General features: G+C 41.4%; 1 protein-coding gene across 3 annotated transcripts in view; it reads left to right on the top strand.

The window, feature by feature from the left end:
• The window catches only part of SLAIN1 (SLAIN motif family member 1), a 51,020-nt gene that overhangs the window by 16,342 nt on the left and 14,942 nt on the right, over window positions 1-19,736 (top strand). The window contains exons 3-4 of one of the 3 annotated variants that reach the window (XM_074152194.1): window positions 16,052-16,201; window positions 18,107-18,256. In XM_074152194.1, the coding sequence (XP_074008295.1) occupies window positions 16,052-16,201; window positions 18,107-18,256 (300 nt within the window). Of the gene's footprint in view, window positions 1-16,051; window positions 16,202-18,106; window positions 18,257-19,736 lie in introns of those variants that run through there. The other 2 variants (XM_074152202.1, XM_074152210.1) reach the window with 2 other exon arrangements.

The following is a 19,736-nucleotide window of genomic DNA, read 5'->3' as shown; positions in this document are numbered from 1 at the left end:
AACTTTTCTTAATCCTAAACTTTCATTATTTTTCCCCAGTTTGGTGTTACAAGAAAAATCTATTTTACAGTATTTCTTATTTTTGAAGGGTTTTGTTTCTTTTCTCTGCTTTGGATAATCGTGTTAACACTTTCTCATAATAAGCACGTGACTGTGACACTTGCTATATTTATCTGAAAAGCCACAGGGGTCCTGGAGGGTAGTGCTGCTTATGACCTCAATTTCAGCCTAACTTTTAGCTTTTCCAGTCTGATTCAATATAGGCAGCAGAAGTACTTGCGCAAACAAAAAAGGAATGTGGCATCTTGGAGCAGGGTGTGAGAATCAGAAACTGTAGACAGAGAAGCTCCCTGGCAAAATGTTTCTTCCAGAGGTTTAACCTGTGTATAAAGATGGCAGGTATAGATGGTTGTAGGGGAAGCTGTAATGTGTTTATGGGTATTTCAGAACTAACCAGTAAGGTTAGAAAAACTAAAGTTTAGGGTTAATGTTTTAATTAATAAATCTTTTTCAAGTTATGATAAATGATCAAGAAAATTGTGTCCCAGCAGACACATATATTTGGATTCCACCTGGTGTTTAATTATCCTACACTGTTAAGAGAAGGATGGGAAATTGTCCTTCTAGGAGTCTGTTGCAGAACAGGTTCCTTATGACCTGTTACACTTGCCTCTGTTGCAGATGATAATGTACAAAAGAAAAAAAGAATTATTTATGCCATCAGAAATTTTAAATTTAGGAAATGTAATGAGCTATTTTTTCCCCACAACCACAGCTGGCTGTGTTCTCCTGAGCCAAAAAAATCACATCCTTGATTCAAATTGTTGGTAGCGTATCTGTTTAGCAGTATGTCAGCTTAGGAAAACTGTTGTACGTCCTGTGTGGCATGTGGAAATGAAGTTCTCTCTTATTAACTGGAGCAAAACCCTAGCTACCTTCTCTGAAGTAGTGTACTAACCACTAGATTGCAGTCTTTGTTGTTTTTCCTCTAGTCCAATGAGAAGACTAAAGGAATAGGACAGCTTCAGCGGAAGAGCATGAGAGCACCTTGTACAGCAGCTGAGCTGTGATCTGCAGGGGGGAGTTGAACTAATACCTATTCTTTAAATCAAGCAGAGAAGAGTTAAATAACCTTGCTCCTCATCCTAGAAGAATCCTCTAAGTGTGGACTTACAAAGTGAAAGGGCAAAGGTGCTCTTCATCTTCCTCCATTTTGTGAACGGCAGCTGGGTCCTTTTTTTAAAAAATACAGATTTTAAGAAATGGTTTATTCCCTAAAATAGGCCTTTCAACATAGTGGGGTTTTTTTTATATAATTTTGTTTACACCATGGTTGAATGTTTGCCCTAATTACTACATATTTGTGAAGAGTTTTAGTTGATGTGATTTTATTTTATTATTTTTTTTCTGGAATGTCACTTTTAATACTGTTTCTTCCAGTCTTCTCTTCAACTTCTGAGACTTTAGGTGCAGTGAGGGACTCTGTCTCTGGGACTGCTGTGGTTGCAATGACTCTGCTCCTGTATTGAATGCACAGGAAGATAAATATGATGCAGTGATGATCTGAGACCTCCCAGGAAAAGACACAAAGACTCAAGATATCACAAAGCAGCTGTTGTTCTCTAAGGGATAAAAACAGCATTTCCAAAAGAGTGGATGCACTGCTCTTGTTGGGCTTTTAAAACTGCTTTTCGCTGATTGAACCGGAGATGTCTAATGTACCGTTGCAAGAGATTAGGGAGTTTTATTTCTGCACAAAAATAAGCCCTATTAGGTTAACTGGTTTTGAAAACTGACTAAAGTTAAGAAAATACGAGACCTATACTTTTTTGCTATGTAGAAGGCAGCTTGCTGACAAGATAAAAGATTCTCATGTTCTTAGTAGCCTTGAAGGGTACTCTTCTATACAGAGCATATACAGGCACACAGAAGTCCTCACCCCAAGTTGTTGTGTTATCAAAACATAGAGTAGACCCTAAGAGTTGATCCTGTCGATGCGTACAGCCTGTCTACACCATGCAGAGGCACATCAAACAGCCTAGCTCCAGTACATCCACACACTGTGGTGCAATGCCACATGGACAATATAGATCAGTATAGCTGTCACTTGGATCCAACTTGAATGAATGTCATAATAATCTTTGTATTTCAACTTTCAGGTCCCATCTTCTCTAGCTACCATGTATGTCTCTGTTTCTGTATGTTAAACATGCTATAAATGTTTTAAAGATAAGGTTCATATTACTTTAAGTCATCTTAAACTTCGGGCTTGAAATTAGGGAGTAATTGAAAAGCAGAGATATCTCCAGACCATGAGTATCTGTCTTCCTCGAAGGACAGAGACGAGCGTAGTTGGTTCGGTAGGACTGGAGGTTGAATTTGATAGGACAAGGTTTTAAGCTGAAAGAGGGAAGATTTAGGTTAGATATTAGGAAGAAATTCTTTACTGTGAGGGTGGTGAGACACTGGAACAGGTTGCCCAGGGAAGTTGTGGATGACCCATCCCTGGTAGTGTTCAAGACCAGGCTGGATGGGGCTTTGAGCAACCTGGTCTAGTGGAGGTGTCCCTGCCCAGGGCAGGGGGGTTGGAACTAGATGATCTTTAAGGTCCCTTCCAACCCAAACCATTCTAAGATTCTGTGATTCTATGAATTTGAACATTGAAAATTAGTTGAGATGAATACAGACCACAGAGTTTATTAAAGACGAAGGAGGTGCTGCATTTTGCAAAACATTCTTCCTCTACCCTCCTGTGTGCCTAAAATTCAGATTGGCTTCCATACCATAGCTTTTGTAAGAATTTTTAGTCATCCAACAAAATTAATTTCCAGCCTTTGCTTATTCTGTGGTAACCTGGAATTAATTCTGTTGAAAGCAGGCCTTCCACTACTGTAAAATTAACCTGAGACAAGAATCAAGTGTCTCCAGTCTTATGGTAGGAGGGGAGGTAACTAAATAAATAGTAACAGAAAAATCGGTGTTATGATAATTCTTTTGTAATTACCTCTCGTACCAAATAGAAGTAGTAGAAAACTTATAGTAGTAGAAATGTAGGAGGAAAAAGACCATGTTGATCCAAAACCTATTGAAATCACTGGAAGTCTTTAATTGACTTTCTCGTGGTTTGTGCATTGTCCTTATAGTAGTTCATTAAGGTAGTTCGCCTACTAACTGTTTGCCTTTTGGGATGGATGTCAAACAACTTTGAGAGGAGTATTCTGCTTTATATTTGAGGTTAAAAATATGATAAGCTGGAATTCAGTGTTTATTGGTTCCCACATGACTGAAAATACAGTAAGTTCATGGTCTTGATTGGGGTGGCAGTGATCAGTACAAACTGCTTAAAACTCTGGAGCTTGATTCCCTGTAGTGAGAGGTTCTTCTGAAGAACCACGGGGTTCTTCTGATGCATGTTACAGAGCTACATGTTGTATTCTTGCCATTGTACAAGTGTCATAAAAGTCAGGTCTGTGCTGGAGACCTGAATACAGCATAGCTTTGTTCATCAAGAATGTGAAAAGGTGTGAATTCATGACGTGCTTTGGCAGAAGTCCCTGGTATACACATATGTTTGTTCTGGAAAGTTCTCTTTGTATTGATATAACTTCTTTAGTTCATGGCAATGCTTGTAGAGCGTTGACAGAAAGAAAACTTTCCCCGGTGTAAGAGTCATTTACAGATCCTACTAGGCTGTATTGGCAAAATACCCCTGCGCCAACAGGTTTACTTGGTCTTTATTAAGTAATTCAAAGAATCGAGTGGATCTGTTGGAGTAGACTGGTTTGGGGAAAAAAGTATCTTTGAGCTGCAAAAGAGATGCCCAAGAAAATTATCCTAAGTAGTAGTTCAAGAAGCAGTCTGATACAGAACTGTCCAAAAATGAATTTGTTTACCAGCTTTTCCTGCAACTGAAAAAGATTGTCACTGCACCTACCTGAATTTTACAAGGGTGGATGCACCCCCTGTGTGATTAGGGGAGCTGAAACTGCTTCTCCTTCCTCTTGGATGCTGAGGCAAACTCCAGGGTAGCCCCAGGGGACGGAACTGTGCGGCTGGGGAAGAGGAGGACCTGTAACAAGCGTCATGTACCCAGTATATGTACCAGATGGATTAATAGCTTGAAAGCCTGATCCTGAATAATAGATAACCATGTCCAAAGAAGCGGCAGGCCAGATTTCTCTAAGTCAACTTTACCACCAGATACTTTTTAGGACGATGAAGTGCTTACTTAAGTGCACAGATTTTTGATCGTGGGCCTGTATTACAGGCAAATCGCCCACCCCAACGTGCATTATTAAGCTTGTATATGATACTAGGTTTCTGTCTTCATTGATCCAGAGTCTCAAATAGTGAGAGTGGTGAGTTAGAGGTCTCAGCATGCCGCAGGGGACGTGCCTGGGAGGAGTTGTAGACCTACAGCTCCCCAGATCCTTTCTGTAAAGCGGTTGGCAAACTCTTTCAAAATAGCAACTCTGGTAACTACTCTCCATCTCAAAGTGGAACCACTCATCCTTGTGATCTGGTCCTGGGACAGCAAGTGTCAGCTTTGAGCCACAAGGAAATTCTGCCTCCTCTCCTGGTTAAGGCATCTTAATTAGCATTTTTGTTGAATGTCTTGATTAGATTATGGGCCTGGCTCTAGACTCTAAACTTTCTTTGCTTCTTTACAGCAGACGTGAAAATTAGTGGTATGAGACATTTCATACAGAAATAGGTAATATTAATTGTGTATATTCTAGTTAGCACTTTATTGCTGTATATAGCCTTTGCGCAGGGACAAATGTAAAATACAAACCCTACAAACAACCTGATTTCGGGTGGGGTTGCCAAGACTGCACCTCCTTCCCCCTCCATGGGCGCATATTGTTGTGCCCATTACAGTGAAAGGCACCTCTCTGAGAGATGATGACAGTATGGTAGTTTTGAGTCAGAGAAAACAGATTCAGGTTCTTCTTCTATTTTCTTGTAATAGAAACAAGAATGCTCCACAGAATGGTGGCATTAATGAGCTAGCATGGTAGTTGTCAAACTCCTGGTCACCAATGCTTTGCTGTGTGAGAGCTGCATCCTGGGCAAGTTATCTCCAATGAGGACACTGCAAGTGTTGAATTATGGAGGCTGCGGAGGTGACTCCTGCAGCTGCATACTCCTTTCTGCTGCTTTTCTGCAGACATTTCCCTTGACTCCTAGAGAGAATATGCCATGCTGCTCTGTGGAGCAAATGTCCACTGGATTGAAACGGGGTGAGCTATACGGCAGATAGGTTGTCAGGACACTGCAAGCAGCAGGCAGGGAAGAGTTGTCCTGAGACACACGCTATAGGCACACTATGTCTCAGGCCTGTGAGGTGCTTCAGACCTGAGAGCCATCATTAAAGGAAAAGACAAAAAGACATGTTTCAGTTCAAAATTTAGCTGGTTTTGCTATTTTTGGAGTATTGGGACAAGAGGAGCATCTAAACCACCATTGAGTGATTGCAAAATGCACTTTCCACAGTACTCTCTGGGATTTTGCTGTATCACGCTGTCACTGAAATATAGACAAAGCAGTTACCAAAGGTAATGAATTCAAGAAGGAAAATAAGGTTGGGATGAGTTTCACAACGCTTATGCAATGAGTGTGAGATTTCTGGTTTTGCTTATGGTGATGTTACAGAATATGAATGTCTCTTTCACAACGGTAATGTTGGGAGTGCGTGTAAGCAATGATAGACCTGTGATTTATAACGAAAAATTGAAACTATGTCACAGATTGTGCCAACCAAAATGTTTTCCCGTTGGATTAGCAGGCAGCGTTAAGCAGGCAGTGAGTAAAATGTGATTCACGCTGATCATGATGCTCAGATGGCGTTAAAGTGGTATGTGTGCCATAACTTCCTGTTAATGCACTGTTTTGCTTACATTTAATGCTTTGCAATAGTCTTGCGTGAAGACACCTATTTTACTTTAGAGGAGTGAAAACACCACTCATAAATTAGTACACTGTGGAGCTCTCTGCACGGTTATTTGAATTATTTGAGACCAAATTAGTTACAGCCACCAGGTTGGGTGCAGCTAGCTGCTAGTGAAGTTATACTGACTGTGGAAGAGACACTAGTTTCTTGCCACGGTCCTACCTTTCTTTAGGTAGATGCACCAGCTTCCTTACAGCTTCTTTAGGGCTCTTGGATGTTCTGCTCTGCTGTATGGTATTAACAAACCACAAGTCTCTTGTGGATCCACTACATTTGGAATAGGTGATTTTAGGTTGTTGTGGTTGAGTCTTCCCCTCATCCCTTTACACGGGAAGGTAACCTGTGTTCTTTTTAGCAGGGATATACATCCTGTTCTAGCTTAATTTGTGCCTACAGGTAGATCTACGAGCTGAGAGGATTAGATCGTGGCTTCCTTGCCCATCTCAGTTAGTACACGCTGGGTGAGCTTAACCAGAGACCTGATAATTTACAGCCAGAACAGGCTGAGGTGGGAGGTCTACCCAGTTGGCACAGCAAGAGTTGGAGGAAGATGTTTCTGTGGCCTTATGTGCATTGTCTGCACATCATGGTGATAGACCTTCTTTACCCTTTGAGTGATGTTGTAAGGTGATTACCATTTTGTTCCCTGTTTTCTTGCTAATTGTTAAAATATGATTAAAGTGCTGTTGTGTTATTCTGTGCTGTATATATAAGCAAACAATCAGTGTCAGACAATTGAGTTCATCTCACCCATGTTCTGACACATCGTAAAGGTTGTTCTCTGAAACTCATGTCTTTTGGAGGCAGTGTTGGCTTCGGCAGCCCCACCTTCCTACTGCTGTTTTCTGCTTCTCCATCTCTCCCTTAAATGCCCCGGTACAACTGGGTTCCATCTTCCTAGTAAAGGAGGTTGAGGAACTCTTTCTTGTTTAAAAAAAAAATTAATGAACAAAAAGGTCTTTTTAATACGGATTGGATAATTGGTCTGATTTAGCATGAAGTTTTTCAAGGGTGGTTGTACTTGCTGGTACAGTGTACCAGTACGGCCAAGGGGATGCCCCATCCCTGGAGGTGCTCAGGGCCGGGCTGGATGGGGCTTTGAGCAACCTGGTCTAATGGGAGGTGTCCCTGCCCATGGCAGGGGGGTTGGAACTCGATGATCTTTAAGGTCCCTTCCAACCCAACCTATTTCTATGGCATGGGGAGGATTGAGGTAAAGCATTAGCCTGTAGGAAGGTAGCAAGGGTCCCCCCTTTCAACTGCAACTGTTGCCGAGAAAGATGTTCAGCAACTTTATTGGGATATCTACAGCTGTTTCAGTAGGATGGATGCGAGCACTGCAGTGCTCTAGCGCGGCAGAAGATTTGTCTTTTTCAATTGCTCAGACAAAGGGAAAACTGAATGCAGCCTCTGAAATGTGTTTTTAAGCTCTGTTTATTGTTCCCTGTAATGAATGCTGTCAGAGTGAGTTTCGTTTGAATATACGCAGAGATCTGTACCCGAGCCAGTCACACTGGGTGGCCTTTGTAGGCAGCGCAGACAAACAAGCACAGCTCGTCCTTTTAAAGTGGAGGCGAGGTGAATCGTGCCCCATCCTTTCTCTTTCTAGTATATGGTGTCTAGCTCAGCCATCAATGTCTCTATATAAAAACATCTTTATTATGTGACACAGGATCCTGCGTCCAAAAGCGCCATAGATAGATACTAGAAGAAAGTGAGAATATGGGGAAATAGCATACATGCCTGCCCCTGACAGCCTCCCAGCTGTATGTGTTTCCAGTTCAGAGACTGACTGAACCAGATGCGAACTCTGATTTCGATGTGATTTATTAATCTTTGGATTCCTCTTCTGTGAATTTGTGTAGTCTCCCCATGTAAATTTTTGCATTTACAGTATCCTTTAGTAAGAATTCCTTGTTTTGGAAGGCTCCGAATTCCTTATTTGAAAGCTCCTGAAATTAACTGTGGTAAACCCTCTCCTTAATGAATGAAATGCTAATAGTTTGGCAGAAGAATCTGGGGTTATATATTTTGTTCCAGGTTACCTTAGATAGTAATACACGAGAATAAGTCTTCTGGTCAGAAAGGTGCATCTTATTTCAAATCAGCTGAAATGTTGTTCAGTTGTTGTAGTCTAAATATGGAGGCTTAGGGATAGGGATGTACACTAAATTGTATTTTGGAGACCCCTATTTATTGTTTCTTGGAAGAAATCCCTTTGTGCAGTCTACACTCGAGAGGTTTCTCGCTGTTACCCTTGCAGCTGGGGAAGAGGAGGTGCTTTGCCTCTCTTGACCAAGAAGTCAAGGGACACAGACAGCAAACAAACCTCCAGAGCATTTTGTGAGCTGGATGTGGCAGCGCAGAGAAACGGTTTCAGGCAATAACAGATTCGATGTGACTGAAAATGTGCATTAAACATCGGAAGTGTAGCTCTGTGCTGATGGCAAAGTTTCTACCACTACCTGGATGGCTGAGGGAGATACAGCTGTGTTTAGGAGACTGTACGTGCTGGAGCAAGCCATTGAGGTGACCACGACTGATGGCTGTGGGAGATGGGAACGAGGAGCGTGCTGCTTGAAAACTCGAGATGTTCACTGTACAATAGCATCTAGCAAGATGGGAATGTGTACATGCCCCAGACTAACTTCCAGTTTTACAGGAACAACTGAATACTCTTACTTACAGTTACTAGAGGTGAAAACATTCCTGTCTTGGGTCACAGAATCACAGAATGATAACGGGTTGGAAGGGACCTCTGGAGATCATCTAGTCTAACCCTCCCTGACAAAGCAGGTCCACCTAGAGCAGGTTGCACAGGAACATGTCCAGGAGGGTTTTGAATGTCTCCAGAGGAGGAGACTCCACCACCTCTCTGGGCAGCCTGTTCCAGTGCTCTGCCACCCTCAAAGTGAAGAACCTGAAGGTCCTGAACTTGTAATCTTGTAACTACTGAAAATGCAAATTTAAGAAAAAATAGTAAGTTTTTAAGACTGGTAATTGCAAAGGAAAGCTTTGAAGCTCTGGGTTCGAATAAATCCTGGAAGGTGTTACAGTCCTTCTCTTTGGAGCACAGGAGCTGAACACCTCACGCTGTGACATAGACCTAAGAATTGTACGTACTTCTAAGGTCCATGTCCTTGGGAGCTACTGAGGGACTTTCAAGACAGTTATCTACTTAGGCTTTGCTTCGAAATCTTAGCTGCCTGAAGATCTGTTCCTGCGCGGTGGCACCGGAGCGTTGGTTGCAGCTGAGGATCTAACACCTTCTGCCTCAAACTGCTTCAGGTTCTTACCAGGAGCTCTGGGTTTCCAGGAACCTGAGTAAACCTCTTCAGACTGGTGAGTAGCAGCTTCTTGAGCAAGAGTCCCAACAGCAGCAGTGTTGAGCGAGTAGTGGGACTCCCTTCCATCTCCTCTTCTTCCTCTGGCTGTCTTTTCAAACATGTGCACCACTTGTCTGTTCCCAGACGTACGTCTAACCGTACGAGGGGTTTTCAGACTCTGAATCACTGTTTTAGAGGGACCGAAAGCAAAGGATAAGTAGCCATCTTTGGGAGAGAGATATTAGATACGCCTCACTGAGGTGATACCTCTTAGCTGGTTTAGATACTCTTATCTACGGTCAGGCGAGGGTTTTGAATTCCCTTCTAGCACTCTTGAATTCCTCCAGTGATTAACAAAATACTTCTGTTTCCCATGCAGGACTGTGCATTTTACTTCTGAGAGAGATGTTTTGCTTTTAAGCGTGGCTGCTGTGCAAGCGTGCGTATGCAGGACACACCAGGGAAGTGGTTTGGGTTTCCTGCTCCGGGGGAAGTATTGTTGGCAGGACAGTGCTGTGTGTTTACAACTTGTAGTTACGGGATTGGCAGTACGGTAAATATTCCTCCAGTTGCTGGCTCGAAAGAGTGGTTTTGTTCAGGCTGTGTAATTAGTACCCTGTCCCGGTTTGAAGTAAAACCGAACCAATTTTCTGTTCTGTAACTTTACATCCTAGCTAGGCCTCCTCTAACTCTCTGAAATTAACGGCATATTGTGGAGAAAACTGCTCGTCCTCAGAGTGATAAGACCAATGTTTGTGCTCCATGCCAAGGAATGGTATGCAGGGAGGCCCTTGCTTATACTTATTGCTATAACAACCAAGGTCAGCCAATTTCGTTATTTGCCCCCTTAGAGGGTTGGAAACGAAAAAACGTAGAGGGGTCACATTGGTGGGGAGGAGTGGACAGGACAGGTGACCCAAACCTGACCAACTGGGGTATTCCATCCCATCTGCCCCATGCTCAGTATAAAGGCTGAGGGATCAAAGGGTCAGCCCCCTTCCTGCGATGGCCGACATCCAGAGAGGACTCTGTCTGTTCATCTGCCTTTGATCCCGATCCGTGTGTTCCTGACTCCAGAGCTGGAATCCAGTTCCCATTCGTCACAGAGTCCAGTCTGGGACTTCCCCAGTGCCTGCCGGTGATGTGACTGTCATCCTGGGAGCTTGATATGGTTTTGTATATATTGTATCTATTTCATTATTTTCTTCTTTATTTTTATTTTAATATTAATTCTTCATTAAAGTAGTTTAGTTCATTCTAAACTTCTGAATCTCCTTATCTCTTTCTCCTCCTCTCTCCTCTTTTAGGGGGGGGAAGGGGGGGGAAGGGCCATCTGCCGGTCCGGTTTTGGTAAATTCAGCCGAAACCACGACATACCCCTATGCAAATATCTGCAGATGTACAATTTAATTTATTTTTAGCTTGAGCTTAAAAAGTTTCTTTTTGGCTCTGGCCTGAAGGCCTACATAAAACTTAAGCTAATCGAGGGAATAAACAAGCTAGATAGCACCTCAGATAGGATTTAGTGTGGTTAGTCAGTAGTACAACGCAATTATTTGTGACTGTATTGTTTGCTGTGGTTTTAGAAAAGAAGTATTTTTTTTATTTGTCCTGCTTAGAGTGAAAGTAAGTTACTGTTCTGTCAAGCTGAGTTTACTGAGTTTCATAATGGAGTTATGAAAATTGAAGGTTTTTAAAACATGCATGTACTTCTTTTGGTTTCTTGGAAACCCTGATATCCTTAGTTAATAAAATCTCCTAAGTATGTCCGATCATCAAGTACGGGGCCTGTACTTGGTCTTTCTCTGTTTACAGCAGCGTAACCTCCCAAAATTAAAGCAACATGACGAGGATCTATGCTGTTTATTCCTCGTGTCCCATCTTATGAACGTTCCCATTGATTTGAATAGCAGATTTCATCTTCACTTTCAAAAACATGGTTCTTTATATGTTTAGAAATTGTATACCTCATGCAGCTTAAATGAGAAATTGCTTTTGGTAGAGGAATTGCTTTAGATGTGGTACAGCATGCTCTGGTTTTGCAGGGTGCTCGGTTCCTTTAGAGTCATTCAATATTGCAGATGTTTACTTGATCAGGTTTTCATGTGACATTTTCCATCAGTTCTTATCAAATGCTGATTATTTACAGGAGTCAGTGCGGTGAATATTTGTGCTTATGTAGTTGCTCGTATTTTTCGATGTGAGTTACTATTCTCGTCTATTTTAGCATTTTGGTATCTCCAGGGAAGTTATAAAAATATGGTCTTAATTAGTTTTTTAACCTTCAGTTGTGTTAGCAAATATTTTAAAGTTATGAACAGGCTCACTTGTTGCTGAGTTGTGATCCCACCAAGTTAGGTGGGAGCGTCGACCCGCTTGAGGGTAGAAAGGCTTTGCAGAGGGATCTGGACAGGCTGGCTGGATGGGCCAAGACCAGTGGGATGAGGTTCAATGAGGCCAAGTGCCGGATCCTGCACTTGGGTCACAACAACCCCACGCAGCGCGACAGGCTTGGGGAAGAGTGGCTGGAAAGCTGCCACCAGAAGAGGACCTGGGGATGTTGGTCGACCCAGGGCAGTTGGTCGGCTGAACATGAGCCAGCAGTGTGCCCAGGTGGCCAAGAAGGCCACCAGCATCTTGGCCTGTATCAGGAACAGCGTGGTGACTACGACTCAGGAGGTGATCGTCCCCCTGTACTCAGCACTGGTGAGGCCCCACTTCGAGTACCATGTCCAGTTTTGGGCCCCTTACCACAAAAAAGACATTGAGGTGCTGGAGCAGGTCCAGAGAAGGGCAACGAAGCTGATGAGGGGTCTGGAGAGTAAGTCTTATGAGGAGAGGCTGAGGGAGCTGGGGTTGTTCAGCCTAGAGAAAAGGAGGCTTCTCACTCTCTACAACTACCTGAAAGGAGGTTGTTGAGAGGCGGGAGTTGATCTCTTCTCCCAAGTCACAGGTGATAGGACAAGATGAAATGGCCTCAAGTTGCAGCAGGGGAGGTTCAGATTGGATATTAGGAAAAATTTTTAGACTGAAAGGGTTATTAAGCATTGGAATGGGCTGCCCAGGGAAGTGGTTGAGGCACCATCCCTGGAGGTATTCCGAAGACGGGTTGACATAGTGCTTAGAGACACGGTTTAGTGATGGGTTTTTTTGTTTTTGTCAGAGTTAGGTTGTTGGTTGGACTAGATGACCTTAAAGGTCCCTTCCAACCTAGACAATTCTATGATTCTATGTTTCCATGATTTTATTTTTTAAAGGAAAGGTTTTGTTTCATCAATTATGTAGTCATTTTCACAAGTCCTTTTAAAAGTGTTACGGTATACATTGTGTAACACAGTACGTTATGAGCAGTCTAGTTACTAAGAGTGAAACAAATCCAAGGAAATTGTACCTGAAAAGTTGAGCACTTCCAGTCTAACTGTAGACTTTAACTAGGACAATTTGTGCTTATTGTATTAGAGAATATTAGTTCCTTTGTTGGTGTGAAAGGTCAAGGGTTTCATGCTTCAAGAAGTCAAATTATTAACTGCATTTAGTTCTTTGCTGTCAGTAAATCAAATGGATTTTTTGGCTTCTTTTCTCTTGATGTTTCTTCAGATGCCCCTGCTTTTCTTCCCATGGCTGGTACTTTTTCTGCCTTCAGTGCATCTTCAATATAAGGTGCTCAGAGCAGGATTATGCACATGAAAGTTAAAAACTTCCTTTGTTTTTTAAAGGTACCCGAGTTTCTTATCTCATGTGTGGCAACCGGAGTTGGGGCTTTAAGAAAAAAAAGAAATACAAATATTGTAAAATTCAGAGCTTAGCAGCTCAGCTTTTGCATTTAAAATAAAGGTCTTAATAACATTGTCTCATTCTCTGGAAACAGCCTACTGGGAAGCGATAACAAAGAGCAAATCCACGCGTACCATAGCGATGTTTTACCATGCTAACCAGGGCAGTCTCACAATCAGTTCGGAGCAAAATAACTATCGTAAAATTACTGTCAGTTGCACAATTTTTTGATTTTTACAAATTTCACATTAGTTTATGTATTTGCCTAGGTGTCTGTAGCACTTGCTTCCTACATACCTTTTTATGTTTTTGGCATTAGCAGAAGACTTCAGTAAGTCTAATTGTGCTGTCTGTGTTAATAGTGCAGAAGTACTCAATATGTACTTTGATATTTCCATTTGAAATCTAATGAAAACATTTTGCTATATTTGATCCTAAACAATGAAGTTAATCGTATGCTTAAAAAGCGTCAAGCCTTGCTGACACGTAAACCTTATGGAGTTTTATTTTAAGCACGGCGGCAAAAGTTCTGGAAATAGGGATATTTTAGATTTGTATATCTAGAGGTACAGAGAAATAGACTTTATTGGCTTCTTCGTCCATCTTTCCTTGAGAACACATACTATTTGGAAGAGGAGTTTGGCATCTGGTTTGCCATAAATACTAATTATATTCTTCATGTGGGCTCTTGCTTTCATAGTCACAATAACTGTTGCTTTGTGCTTAGTGGGCCAGCTCACAGCAGTTATTGTAGAGGGTGATGAATGATGTTTATTTGTGCTGTACGGTTGACCACATCTGGGGGTGAGAACACGCTGGCAGCTAATTGGCCTGGCAAACGATCAGGCTGCTACAAAACAGGATCTTGTGTTAGGCAGAAAAATAAAATCGCGAGGACTTGTCATCCCATGCGCCTTACTGATGGTTTCTGGTGGCGGTGACAAACATTAGCTGTGGATGCGATATTGAGATCTACCCCATCGCGTGCATTTCTTTCAAGGAATGCCTCAAATCAATTTGCAGTTATCAGCTCCTTGTGAGTTAATCTTATCCTCAGCAATCTGTGTTAATTACTGGTTTGTAGAGTTGTGTCCATCTGTGTTTGCTCGCCTTTTTGTCCTGGCACACTTGCGTGCTTGACTTTTGAACTGATCACGTTGGTGGGTGTTAAGGACAAATATCCCTGCCTGGAAGTCAGTCTCCTGGTGTTTGGCATCGATTAATTTCCTAGAAGTGGTGCTGCTGCTGCTTCTGGATAAGATCCCAGACCTTTAGGTTTCTTTAAGCTTGAAGGAACTGGAATAATGAAAAATGAGTTAATCACAATAATTCTGTGATGAGGGGACAGCAAAGATCACAATATGCATTTTTTTTATGTCTTACTCTGTAGTTTCGCTCTCTCCCATGGAGACTGAGCCTAGCGCTTACTCCCCTGCCCCGGCAGACAGCTTTGTGCCTGTGCTGGCACCAGGCTCAGTACCACAGAGTAGAGGAGGCTGCTTAGTCCTTACAAACCCAGGAATACCTTTGAGTGGGTCAAAACAAAAGGAGTAGAGAGGGAAATAGCATCTTCTGGACTCCAAAAAGTTGTAAGGATGAGGTTGGCAGCCCACCACTGAGATGCTCTTCCCCGCTGTTCCCATGGCTGCACGGTGTTGGTGTTAGCAAGAAGGAAGAGTAAAGATTTGTATGTCCTGCTGAATCAATTTGGTGAGGGTGAGGTTTTAAAATAGAGAGGGTCTGAATATCATTGGAATATCTGTGAGTGCTTAAAACGACTGGATCAAGAGGTCCAAATAACACTGCAGATTTGTGGTATTAACTAGCCGTGTGATGGAGAATAGCTTTTGAGGACTTTTGGGCCCTTCTAGTTTTGAATACCAGTTTGCAACAAATGGCACAGCAAAATACAGCTGCTAAGCATCGAGGTTATGCCACTGATTTCTAAGCCAGGCATAGGTGTGTTCCTCGCTCCCTCCCTTGTGTCACCGTATATAACATCTGTCAGGACAAAATAGATTCTGTTACAAATAAACAGGCAATACTGTCGTTTGTTTTTCATCTGTACAGGCTTTGCTTGTATCTGAATGGGTTCTCTGAAATTTACATTTTTAAAATTTTGCCTTTTCCTTCTACTTAAAACAACTTCATCTCTAATATTTATTTATTTTCTGGAGAGTGTGTGGATATTGTTTATTTTGCCTTTTGAACGCGTGTTAAAAAGTAGGCAAACCAAAGGACAGTTGTATTCATATTTTACTGAATGAGTTAAGAAAATATAAATTAAATAATCCTTTAGCTTTTTTGCCTACTCTGAGCTCTTTGTGATGTTACTGAGCAGACCAGATGCCTTGCAAGCTTATTGTAAGCAATATGTAGAGAGGCGCCCTGTTCTGTTATTTGATTGATCCTTCCAAAACAGCGAAAAACATTTCATGCTTATATAATCAGGAATTTGATGCTGTAAAAAGAGAAGGGAAAATATGGTAGCTTAGAAGCTTGCTATGGGATTACAGTTGTTTTTAGCACTTGATGGTTAAGCGTCTTTTACTGCTGTGTCTCTGAACTCCCATAACTGATAATTTAACTGCTAACTCAATTGTGTGATGATTGATTGCCGTGAACAATTCCTTGAAGAGCACTAACAATTTCAGATGTGTTTCTTTATTAACTGTAGTGGTTTTTACTTCCTCCGCTACTTTGTACGTCGGCATTCAGTGATGTACATGATAAATATATACCAAAATGGTGTATAAATAGGAAATTATAAAGACGACATACTTGCTAGAAAACTTTTTTGGAGTGCGCTTCTGCATGTAGAAGGCTGTGCTGATCCTCTGTTTTGCTGCTGAACTTTGACTGTTATCTTCCTTTTGCTATAAGTAAAAAACGTATAATGAACAGATTAAGATGAGATTATTTTTCTCTCTAACAGCACTATTCTATTTATAACTGTAAATCTTTTTTTTTTCCCCCTCCTCCCTCGCACCCCTAACAGCTAGCCGATGGCGGAACCTCTTCTCTACACCTGTCTCCTTGGCTTTTCCCTATAGTCCTGTTGCGAGACTCACCCCATATACCAATGGCTTTAATAGTCCCAGCTTCTCTAAAACCTCCAGTAAAGCAATACTAACACCTGAACGGACAGGTAATGCTTATCTCTTTATTGATTTATGGTGCTTACAAAATTGCTTAGTTGAATTTAATCTTGCTAGCATTTAACAGCAGTACACTGGTCAGATGTTTGTATATAGACTCTCATCTCAGAGATATATTTTTTTTAAAATAACCTAAAATTTGGCAATTAACTAGTAGTGTAGCTTATCTGCTGTGTTACACAGCATGTTATAGGAGAGTGATGCTAGTAAACAGAGCCTATTTCTCAGTAATGATTTTCTTGAGAGTGTAATTGCAACTGTGTCACCTTAAACAGTTTTGTTCCCAGCTTTGTCTGCCTTTTACTGCCTGTTTCTACCCTACTGTGCCCCTTCCTTTTGTCTACAGAAATGTTTGTGCAGCTGTGTAATGAAGTTGCAGGGAGAACTTACCTGTTATAAAAATAGCCAGCAGAACCATGGTTTTTAAGCTGGCATTGTTGCTGCTATCCAAGATTTATTTTGGTTGTTGCTAATTTTCAGGGGACGCAGGAGTTTTAGGAAAAATACACTTACTGGGCTGTAAATTGCAAAGAGTTGTATTTTTCCTTCTCTGCTACAGGTATCAGGAGTCACTTTATATCTGTGACTTCTCTTAAGGTGCAGTGGAGAAAATAATCTTCTGGGGAAGAGGCATTCACATTTTATTGCTGATGGGAGCAGATGTGGTCTAAGGAAGTTATCACCAGTGTCTGTGCTTAATTTTCTTTACAAAACATGAAATCAAAGCGGAAAGCCCAGTTAGGTATATGGGCCCTGTGGGTGAGATACAACTCCAGACTCAATGCCTGGTGTAGGTATCTCTGTGTGAGCGAGATGTCTAAGCTCCCCTATTCAATGGGATGTAGTTCAGTCCCTAAATGAAGGCATCTCATGCTATTGGAGATAGCCTCAGGTATCTTGTCTAGCTTCCCACGGCTGCTCCAAAAGGGCACAGCTGTTACTATCTCTGCAAAACCTCGAGGACCATTGTAACTTGCAAATTTAAAAAAAAACAAACACATTTACTCTCCTTACAATCCTTCCAAAGCAAAGTAATCCCCTGCGTGTCCTTTTCTGTTGGAGGTATTATTAGAGAACAGCTGAATTTAGGATGAATTTTAGGTGGCTGCTTTGAGCAGCGCTAGAGGATGCAAACACATCTGTGATACAAGCACAGCTGATGAGCCATAGTCACAGTGGGTCTCGCCCTGCAGGCTGTGAGCTTCTGGTGGTCCAGAGGATATTAGAAAGTGAATTACTGTTTTATTTGAAAGATTTTTCTTTAAAGCTGGGTAACAACTAGCTCATGCAACTAACGGCATTGTAGTTTATATTTTGCTATCATGCAGGGAAAAAGTAGAATCCAGAGCCCTCTCCAAAAGGTAGCTCTGTCAAGGAGGCAATGCTTTCTCTGTTGTTGCATAATTTTCAGTCTTAATTGTTACAATAATTGATTTATCTGATGTTTATAAACAATTAAAAAACCCAGTAAATTTTAGATAAATGGCTCCGATGTGGAATCTGAGTACTGAGCAGAAGTTGGTGACACATTGCTTTTCAGAACAGAGTAGGGAGAACCACAGTCCCATAATAAGGATTCAAATGCAGATGTGTTTAGACTACACTAACTAATCTGAGCCGTTTCAGAACTGTATTGGGTAAATTATTCATTTTCTGGGCTATATGATGGTATTTCGGGAACAAGCAGAGGAATTCATGATTCATTACTAGACTTACTACTTCTCACGGGCATCAAAGCCATTTGCTAATTGTTACCGGATTGCACAACACTTCTGAAAATTTTTATCTGCTACACAGAACATTTTTTTAAGCTACTGTAACATAAAGGGCAGATAGTCATGAGTGAAAGATGGCCAGACATATTCGCAGACTAAAGGTTATGTTTTCTTACATAGGTTACATTTCTAGGAGTTCCCCTTTGAGCCCACAGTCATCAATAGACAGTGAACTGAGCACCTCAGAGCTGGAGGATGATTCCATCTCCATGGGATACAAGCTGCAGGACCTCACCGATGTTCAGATCATGGCTCGTCTACAGGAGGAGAGTAGGTGGCTTTTTTCATTTTTCAGAATTTTCAGAAGATTTCCCATAACAGTCAAAACTGCTCCAGTCTGGTCTCGATCAAGTGGATCTTTCTTAAAAGGTGTCAGCTCTTGAATGGCAGGTGGAAAAACCCACAAATTGTTGAGTTCAGGTTAAAGGTACAGCATCTTTCAAAACTTGATGCTTATATTTTGCTGAATCCCTACTGGTAGCTCCATACCCATTGAGCACATCTAGATTTAGAAGTCTTACAACGTCTTACCATATGAATTAAAATCGTTTAAGTTGTGGGGAGGGGATATACTAAAGCATTCTTATCATGCATACTTTTCATGAGAAAGGAAAAAAATAAGCAGCTCTCATGGATTTTTTTTCCTCCTACTTTGATTTTCTTAGTTGTCAGATGAATTTTAAAATTAATTCCCCTTTAAGTTTCAAATTGGGTCATTTAAATTTAGCATTTTGGTTTGAGGCTAGTGATTATGCACAAATCTGAGTCCAAAAGTTTGTTTGACATAGATTATAGTTTGCCTTGATAGTAATTTTGGGAAAATGTCTTTATTCATAAATAAAAGGCATTTGACATGGAAGTCACTCAGACAGTAAGTGCAGTATCTTTCTCACTTCCTATTAGTGCCAAGTGAGACATCAAGGAGGAAATGATGAGATGAAAAATAAGAGAAATTCAGAGATGCTGACTGAAAGAAAATGCCAACTAATAAGTGACTGTGAATGAAATAAAGAAAAAATGTGAAGAAGTAGTTAGACATGCGTTCTGGCTGCAGCAACAAGAGTGAGCAGGCCGGAGTGATCACTTGTCAGCAGTTGAACTTCCTGAGCATCTGGTAGCACTTATTATGTTCAGCAGAGAAATTAGCAAGTGTGAGACTTTCCAGTATAGCTGAATTCTCAGCTGGCAAATGTGTGCGGTCACAGCTCAGAAAAATTCTGATATTATGTGAAAGTGATAAGAATTTTTGTTTAAAATGCAAATTATGACTATCAGAAACACAAAGGATTGCATTACTTAAATGACAGCTGCCCTTGTCTCCTTCAGAGTGAGGTTTAAAAAAAAGACTTCAGGTACTTAGCTCTTTAAGGAATCAGGTAAACTGGGAAGAAAACCACTGTTTTTCTTCTAATCTATGTCAGGTGTAATGATTGTATCTCATCCTTGTAATAGCAGCTGGTACCAAATGTTTGAGCATGTGACAGTTATTGTCCACTTAATCCCGTGGAAAGTGGTAGTATTATACGTGCATGGAGGCACGCTGTCTTCACAGCCATGAATAGAAACTCCCACTCGAGAGGGAGGGGGGAAGCATATTAAGAACTTTTCATTATGATAGCAAAGACATTTGCCAAAGCTGAGGGCTTTATGTAAAAAACCTGGTGTTCTGAGAAGAGGGTGGTAGGATGAGTGCTTGTCTAAAACACGTCTGTGTTACCACTAAGCCTTGTCCATGAGACTGGCTGCTAGC

This window comes from Numenius arquata, chromosome 1 (assembly GCF_964106895.1).
Source record: "Numenius arquata chromosome 1, bNumArq3.hap1.1, whole genome shotgun sequence".
Classification (NCBI taxonomy): Eukaryota; Metazoa; Chordata; class Aves; order Charadriiformes; family Scolopacidae; genus Numenius; species Numenius arquata.
This window is presented reverse-complemented; position numbering and strand designations above follow the sequence as displayed.